Raw genomic sequence first — 8,092 nt, 5'->3', positions numbered from 1 at the left:
GACTCTGTGATGGCAGCAGCAGAAGAAATGGGTAACAGCTAAGGAGGAAAGGGAAGGCACACACAGTGCTGATGGGCTGAGTTCTGTCGTCTCTTCCGAGCAGGTATTTAAGTTCTGATCAATTCTCCATGTAATGGCAAATGCTGATCTGTGAAAGAATCGTTGGCAATTATTTTTTGCATTGCAACAATATCTCCAAAATCTACTCAGAAATGAGCATCTGCTTCACTCCCAGACACACAAAGTGTCTCCATATGCTTGGATGACTACAGAACACTCAAACCAGAGCTGCAGATTTTCTTCATTATTTTCTTGCCCTGGAAAGAAGTGCAAGCAAGATAACAAAGAGAGACTGTATAAAACAGAAAATTCTTGAGCAGGTAGCAGGTTTCAAGAGCTTTACTTTGGTCCAGCTTAACACTCCACACGTGTACTCACCTTTACGCATCTCTCTGCAGGCTGGACTGGGCTCCTCTCCACGAACCTGTAGGGAATTTGGGATGTTGCACAGGGGCTGTGACTATCTGGCAGATTTCCGCTCTGGAGGCCACCTTGATGCCTCAGGTTTTAGCTTTTATATTTTTCAGATTCTGTACTGCTTTAGTGTGTAGTTCTGAGCTTCATATTAGGGGATGGTGAGCTCTCTTCACAGAGGAGGGAGACAAAACAATTCCCTCTCTAGCTGGGGACCAAGGACAAATGATCCAAATCTCAGGCCCAAGAGCACAAACAGCGTGGGCTGAAGAGAGAAAAACAAGGATGGGACTTCATAAGCTAAAGCTATAATTAGACAATCAACTCCAACATGCAAATGGACCAGAACTTATAGAAGTGTGAGACCTGGTGACTGGTCATCCATTTTGTGACCATTTTGGGATCATCTTGGGTGGGCTCTTGTACTGCTCAAGGTGTATCCATTGAGGCATTCTAATAAACACCTGCTTTATTCTTTAACTCTCCCTAGTCTCTGTTCTAGGTCAGCCTTCACAAGGCATCAACCTCTTTGCCCATTTCCTACCTGATGCACGAAAACACCCAGCAGGCTGAGCTCGGCTTGGATTACAGCCCTCACTCCCCCAGCTGACTTGAATGGGGCAAAACCTTCTGGGAATGCAAACGGAAAAACTAGAGCAGCTCCTCTCCCCTGCTGTCTGGGCAGCAGGTGTGCCTTTCCCCATCACAGGGATGAAACAGTGAAGTTCTGAAGTAGAACAAAGCCCTTTCAGCAAAACACATGTAGGCAGAACTCCAGCGTGAGCTGTGACAGACACACTGCGGTTCAGCTGGGTCTGTTGGAGGGGAAGGTGCAGGTGTCAGGCTCACACCATAAAACAAAAGCCAGGTAAACATGTTGCCTGAGTCCTAGAAGAACTCATAGAAGGAAGAAAACTGTACCAATGTTTTCAGGAAGATTTTTATCTCCTGTCTCCTTCTGTGCAAGTGCTCACACACCATGAGACCACCCCCATGTACAAAAGCACTTAACCAGCCAGGGCCTCTGAGGAAAAGGGCTGCTCTGTTAGCAGTAATTCCATTTGAATTGTTAATTATTTTTGTCTTTCAAACCAGCATATACATTGGCTAATAAAAACTCTTCTGATAACTATTTATGAGTTTGCTTGCCCCTGCTGCTCACAGTCACGTTCTTCCCTTGGAAGTGGCTGTACCAAACTAACTGTGGGTTATGTCAAAGGCAGGCTGAGATTTTTGCCTAAGATTAGTAGCAGTTACATATTTGCAGAAAGAAGTCATATGACCTTTTTTCTAACACTGGAAGGATATGTAGAACTTCTTGTCAGTGTGAACACAGGATGATTTGAATTTTCTAAGAGACCTCTAAAGATAGGTCTTAGCATCAGAATCTGGTTTAACTAAATAAACATAAGACCAAGAAAATATCAGGCAAATCAGGCTTCATTTCTCACTGTAAATTACATAGCAAGAGAACAGCCATTACAGCTCTCTTTAAAGCCATTTAATCACGTGGATCATAATGCATAAACAACAGAAAACCCATTTTCTGTCCTTTTTCAAATGCAGTAATAGGGACTAAAAATACCAATCAGGACTAATAAAATGACACACAGTAAATGTACCTCAGAGTATTAGTACACAGTATAAAATGCCAAAAATTATAATTATCTCACTGCTAGAAACGCAAAGGCCTCAACGGGGATTAGCAAAGGGATTTGCTTTACACTCACTAACACTCGGCCAGAAACAAAGCTTGGAGTCGGTGCCACACCTCCACAGTCCTAAGGTCACCTCTTATCTGTTCAATCGCACAGCAAGGCTCCCTCGCAGCTATTTTAACCTGAAGCCGCTTCAGCTCGCGATTTTTTGTGGAGACGTTCGGTGTGGTCGGGAGAGCGCGGCCTGAGGGCGCGGAGGGCATGTGAGAAGTTCCCCGCGCCCACTCGGGGATTGCAGGCGCAGCTCCGGCACGGAAACCTCCCGCGCCAGACCCAAACAGCCCCGGCAGTGCCTCAGCGGGGCTGCTCAGCTCGGGCCGCGCTCCCCGCGCCCGGGCTGCCGCACAGCGGCCCTCGAACGTGCGGGGGAGCCCTCGAGGCCTCCGCGGCCAGGCCCGCGCAGGCCCCGCCGTGCCCGGCCCCCGCCGCGGCGGGAGGCGGAGCCGAGCCCTGCTGACACCGGCGGCGGGCGGTGCTGCAGTGCGCGGAGCCGCCGATCGCCGCCGGAGCCCCACGGCTGCAGCTCGCCGTGAGCGGGGGTGCCGGGGAAACGGGGACGAGTGGGGCCGCCGGGGCGGGCGTGGGGCGGACGGATAAGGCCGCCGCCATGTTCGGGAACTGGGGAGCGGAACGGGCGGGGGCGGGACTCGAACCGGAGGCGAGCCCGGGGGCAGAGACTCGAACGTGGGTCCCTGGGGACTCGAACCCGGATCCCCCGGCGGGCGCGGGGGGCACGGAGGCTCGCGGGACCCCTGGGGCGGTCGCGCGCTTCCCCCCTCCATTATTCCCCCCCCCCCCCCCCCCCCCACCGCGCGCGCGGGGGGCCGGACGTGACTGGCTGCGTTCAATTTGTCACGCGGCCATTGGCTGGCGGGGGCGGGCGGCGCGTGACGTCAGCGCGCGGCGCTGCGCGGCCGGCGGCCATTTATAGGCGCGGAACGGGCGCTGCGCAGACGGAGCGAGCGGGCGGTACCGGGAATACCGGCGGCTGTATCGCGGCCCATCCCCGCGGGAGTGCTGAGAAACCCCCCGCGAAGCCCCGATCCGCCTTTTCCGAGCGCCCCTTCGGCCGCCGCTGAGCTTTTGTTTCTGTTCGCGCAGCGCCTCAGCGCCCCCGCCCAGCTTTGTTCTTCTTGCGGTCCCTGCGGGGAAGGCGCGGCCAAGATGGACCCTTGTCACACCGAGGAGACCGAGGGCGAGATCCCCGGCTTGGGTAAGGCCCAGGGACGGCGGGCGGGGAGGGGATGGCGGGAGGGAACGGGGGAGGGAGGGGGGAATTGGCGATCGGGGCCTCGTGGTGCCGCCCGCCCGGGCCCGGTGCCGCGGAGGCCTCACGATGGCGCGGGGGGAGGGGGAGGGGGACGGGCCCGGCCGCGTGCGCCGCTCAGCTCCCCCCGGCCGCGTGCGTCGTTCGGGCGGGGCCGCGGGGGCTCCTCGGGGTCGCTGTCCCGCCTCCAGCGCCGCTGCCGCGCCCGCGGCTCCCTCCCCGTGCTGCGGGGGTGGGCGTGAGATCGCAAACGAGATAAGCGTAAATTACAGTTTATTACAGGTCTAACGTCCAGCCTTAAGTAGCGTAAATCCGGTGGAAACGGCCACTCAGTAAAGCAGAAGTTGAAATGAAAGGTTTCTGGACGCCATAACAGTCTCGTCTTAAAATGGTGAACCCGTGCCAGTTATTGCAAAACAGCCCTGCTCAGCGCCTGCTATCTGTTTACTGGGTGTCGGCCTCTCGCTGAGCTCCCCCGTGGGGACAGCCACTCAAGAGGCAATATGACTTTTAAATCTTTATTAAACAGCAGAGAATATACAGCAAAAAAACACACCGTCAAAGCACCCCAAATTTGTTCTTTTTAGCGATACAGAGAGGTTTATCAAAACCGACACTGCTCAGACAAGGATAAAAATCAACCCCAAATCATGTTATTACATTTCAGACTTGCTTTAAAATAAGCTATCCAGGTAATGCATTTGTTTTAAAACACACAGATTGTTGACTGAACTTCAGCGACTTGTTATTCGAATTTTAATCTTCTAAAGAAGTCAGGAATGACTTGACCTATCAAAAAAAAAAAAAGCATATGTATTATTTGGTACATTAAAACCTAAAGTACCAGGCTTTTCCCTTTATTTGGGAAGAAATTGTCTGTCACTATGGTTTTCCAGCGATGTTTTTGCCCCTGTATTTAATTCATGAGCTGAAATGTGTGTGGCCTTTCAGAGGGGCAAGGTAGATGGCACGTCTGAGTGTCTGCTCAAAACTAAGCTATTAATTGCTGGTTTCCATGAGGCTGTAATAACAAATACCTCCACAATTCATCATTTGGCTCCTCTTCCCAGTTAATTTAGAGCTGTTAATTTGAGGGAATTAGTCTTGTCTTAAAGGAGTCATTCTTCAGTAATCTCAAATTGGTGACCCAGAGCAAGATGAAGAAAATGGTTTATAGGGTTTGCTAGGAGAGCACTTCCTCATGCTTTTAAGTATTAGGTGGAGTTTTTTTTTCCCCCCATGGACTAGCCAAACAACTCCACCAGAATTTCTTTTGGCATTTACTTCCTAAATCTTGCCTTTCCTTGGAATTGGTAAACACCATTTTGTTCAAGTGACCTCTTTATTCCCACCTTGTATCCTCAAATGGTTGTTTACTCTCCCTCCCACTCTGGAAGTGTCACTGCGTGCATGATAACTGCAGAAGAAGAGCAGATACAAATTCCCCAATAATTCATACTTACTTTATCAATCAGGTACTCTTGTTTAATTTTATCGTTCTTAAATTCTTCATTAACATCCAAAACAAGAATAGGAATCTCCTTAATGTTCTCAAAATCAACTCTGTTAAATGGAAGAACACAGTTTGAGTAAAACCTACACAAAATACTGTGCATTCAAGACCCCTGCTCTTGCTTACTGCATGCACCTGAAATGTTAAAGCTGATGCTCATAAAAAGCCCGTGCCACGTTTGTTCTTAATTGCTCTTCATATATTTCACAAATCTGAACTTTTAGTATCTATCTGTAATGTAAAAGTGGGGGGAAGATAGTTTTTACCTTAATTTCCTTTATCTCATTCTTGCCATGGAATCAATTACCAGGAACCGATTTTGTAATTGTAAGATGGGTTATTTTTTTCAAAATCTCCCTTGCCCTGTGTCTCCCCCACTTAATCCACTTATCAAGATGCAGTTTTAAAGCTTCCTTTCATAAGGATGACCTCTTTAACAGGTTGTAAGACTGGTATTTATAATGTCTTGGGCATAAACAAGACCACTTTGGCTTCAGTTTAGATAGGAGCAGTAGTTAGTCTTTGAGTGTGGAAGGCGTGTCTGAAACGCAGTACGTGTGCTGAACAACATTCGAACTTGCACACTTCAGTTCCTATTCCAAACCCAGGAAGTGCTTCCTTACTAAGTTTGGAATGAGTATACAACGTAAACATTCCCAAAATTCCACACTACGCACTGCCTTCTGTCTCCTAAGCATTTGGGTCATCCCATGTGAAACTTGAGCAAGTAGATCAAACTGATAATGTACTTTTCCTGGAATTGTAATGCTTCCCCTTCAGTAGAATATTTTGGACTCCTCTAGGGAAAAATCTAAAGTCTGTTTTCATGTTCAGAGGTTCTTTAGATGGGAAAGCCAGTAAGAGTCAATAAGGAACTTGAGGGAAGGTGTGCAGAGATTGCTTGGTTGCTAATTAAGTTTCTTGTGTGTAACAGGTCTGCCAAAAGGCTTTCTGATTATTGTTTAAATTTAAGTTAGGATTAATATTTAAACTTTATTGAAATGCAGTCCTGCTAGTTTAAAGTTTGTTAGGGCCTTGTTTGCCCCCTTACATTGCATCAGAAACTGCTTGGTGAGAAATGTATGTGATTGGCCCCTGACCACCATTTTAAGTGTCTTATTTCTGAGTCCTTCCAATTAGCAAAATCCATATCTTTGCTGGAGTTACAACTGTAAAGCTTCCTAGTTAAAGCTAATGTTTAACAAAGGTTTCAAATTGGATGAAGTTCCATCTCTTGAAACCTGAAGTGGGTATGAGTGTATCCAACTACCCGAAACTAGACTTGCACTAAACTCGATAAAACTAAGGCTTGTAGGTAGGCAAGAGCCTTGCCTGCAAGCTGAAACTTGCTACAGAAAATGGGTTCCTACCTCATACTCCTTTCATGAAGCCAGGTTTCATGTTTATAGTGGAGGTTTTCCAGATACTCAAGCTCAATTCCTTGCTCCTCTTTTCTTCCCCTCATCTGTAGCCTTTCCATGCATTTCTGGGGGAAAAAAAAGGATAGTCATTAATCACGTAGCTTATATCAGCTAAAAGGATCAAGTAGTGCTTAACTTGGACTAATGCTAGACATTAGTGAGCATTAATTTTAAATGGTTGGCTGAACATAAACGAGTTAAATCTAAAATAACTTTTTTGTACCCTCTTCAGCCTCTGGAAAATGAAACTGGAACTGAGAAACCTCCATTTTTAGTGAGCATACCTGAGGTGTGGTTCTGAGATAGATCATGCCGTCCAGTTCTATATCTGATTGAAACTGATTCAAAAGCCATGTGTGCCAGTCCTGATAAATAGACCACTCTGTTTCATTAATGCTCCCAGACTCGAACAGGTTAGAAGCAAACACGTATCTGCAATGAAAGACATCAGTCTCATGCCAGGAAAGACAAAAGTGAATTACCAAAACACTTGCCATCAGAACAGAATGATGGTATTGAAAAAAATGCCTTAATCAAGCCTGCTCCCTTGCAGGTATTAGTTTAAATATCAAGTATTTCCTCAGCTCCATGTCTTTAAAGACCTGGAAATTGTTAATGTGAGTTCTTGCCATGCTGTGAGAGTAATTACCTGTCACTGTACACAGATCTTTCAAAAAATTGCACTGGATGTTCAGCTTCGTGTAGCTTGGCTGAGAGAGGTTTTAATTGTGCTTTTACTCGGCTCAAGCAGGCATAAGTCTGAAATGTGTAAGCCCATCGTGTGGGTTTGTCATACAGCATTTGAAGTAAGTTTCCTCCGCTCTTCTGAGATGTTGAAAGTTCCTAGAGGGCAAGAGAAAAAAGTTAATATGAACATAGTGCTTTTCTCAGTCCAAAATTCTGATACGTTTAAAAATTCATGGCATTCTTTTTATTACTAAGAAAATGCTTAGGCATAGGACCTAAGAGACTTTTTCCTCAGGTGATGGTGGTTTTCATGACAGCTTCTTTGAGCAGTTTGAGTTTCAGATTTTAGTGTGATTCCCGTGGAGTAGGGGATGTGATTTGGAATATACGTTCGGTAGTATCTTGCCTTTACAATTAGAGTGCTTGACCAACTGTGGTATGATAGTGGGGATGACTCTGGCTGCTGCAGACTAAGTATAGCTGGGTTTTGGCATAGCTCCCCGGCTGTGCAACTCCCTGCAGTTTCTTCCTGCCTGAATCCAGCGCACGTACCTTATACTCATCCTCGGCTGTCTGGATGTTGCACCACTTAGCGATGGGCTCGGGGATGATCTCCCACTCATCGCTGTGTTTCTCCAGCAGCCTGACAAACGTTGACTTCCCCGCAGCTGCGAAGATTAGAGCAGTTCACAAAGGGGTGGGGGCTGATCGCTCTGGTGCTGTGACGGACGGGGCGCAGTTTAAAGGTTGTTGGCGTCTGTTGGGGCGCGGGGCCGGCCGGGTGCGCCATGGAGCAAACTGCGCTAATCTTTCTCGCCAGAGGGGCCGCGCCCGGCCGAGCGGGCGATAAGGGCGGCCGAGGAGCAGCCGACATTTTAGAGCTGCCGAGGCGGGCGGAGCTTGGGGGGGAGAGCGGGGGAGCGGCCGCGCAGGCGCTGGGACTTGGCGCGGGCGGCGGGAGCGAACGATTGCCGCAGCCCCGGACGGGCCGGGGGGCACCGGGGGTTTGTGC

General features: G+C 48.5%; 2 protein-coding genes across 17 annotated transcripts in view; one reads left to right on the top strand and one right to left on the bottom strand.

Moving 5' to 3' along the window:
• The first annotated feature begins 2,379 nt into the window (after positions 1-2,379).
• The window catches only part of HNRNPH1 (heterogeneous nuclear ribonucleoprotein H1), a 16,008-nt gene continuing 10,295 nt past the window's right edge, over positions 2,380-8,092 (top strand). For 2 of the 14 annotated variants that reach the window (XM_038149878.1, XM_038149873.1), the window contains exons 1-2: positions 2,380-2,721; positions 3,294-3,405. In XM_038149878.1, coding sequence (XP_038005806.1) covers positions 3,357-3,405 — 49 coding nt within the window. In that variant the 5' untranslated portion in view covers positions 2,380-2,721; positions 3,294-3,356. Of the gene's footprint in view, positions 2,722-3,072; positions 3,406-8,092 lie in introns of those variants that run through there. The other 12 variants (XM_038149879.1, XM_038149877.1, XM_038149874.1 and 9 more) reach the window with 8 other exon arrangements.
• LOC119706342 (deoxycytidine kinase 1-like) overlaps positions 3,964-8,092 on the bottom strand; it is a 5,277-nt gene continuing 1,148 nt past the window's right edge. Inside the window, exons 2-7 of one of the 3 annotated variants that reach the window (XM_038149889.1) lie at positions 7,633-7,748; positions 7,043-7,236; positions 6,678-6,825; positions 6,343-6,458; positions 4,923-5,022; positions 3,964-4,248 (exon numbers count right to left, since the gene is read on the bottom strand). In XM_038149889.1, the coding sequence (XP_038005817.1) occupies positions 4,216-4,248; positions 4,923-5,022; positions 6,343-6,458; positions 6,678-6,825; positions 7,043-7,236; positions 7,633-7,748 (707 nt within the window). In that variant the 3' untranslated portion in view covers positions 3,964-4,215. Of the gene's footprint in view, positions 5,023-6,342; positions 6,459-6,616; positions 6,826-7,042; positions 7,237-7,632; positions 7,749-8,092 lie in introns of all 3 variants that reach the window. The other 2 variants (XM_038149888.1, XR_005258508.1) reach the window with 2 other exon arrangements.

The sequence above is a fragment of the Motacilla alba genome, chromosome 13 (genome assembly GCF_015832195.1).
Source record: "Motacilla alba alba isolate MOTALB_02 chromosome 13, Motacilla_alba_V1.0_pri, whole genome shotgun sequence".
Lineage (NCBI taxonomy): Eukaryota > Metazoa > Chordata > Aves > Passeriformes > Motacillidae > Motacilla > Motacilla alba.
Note: the sequence above shows the minus strand (reverse complement) of the source record. Positions and strands in the feature narration are given on the sequence as shown.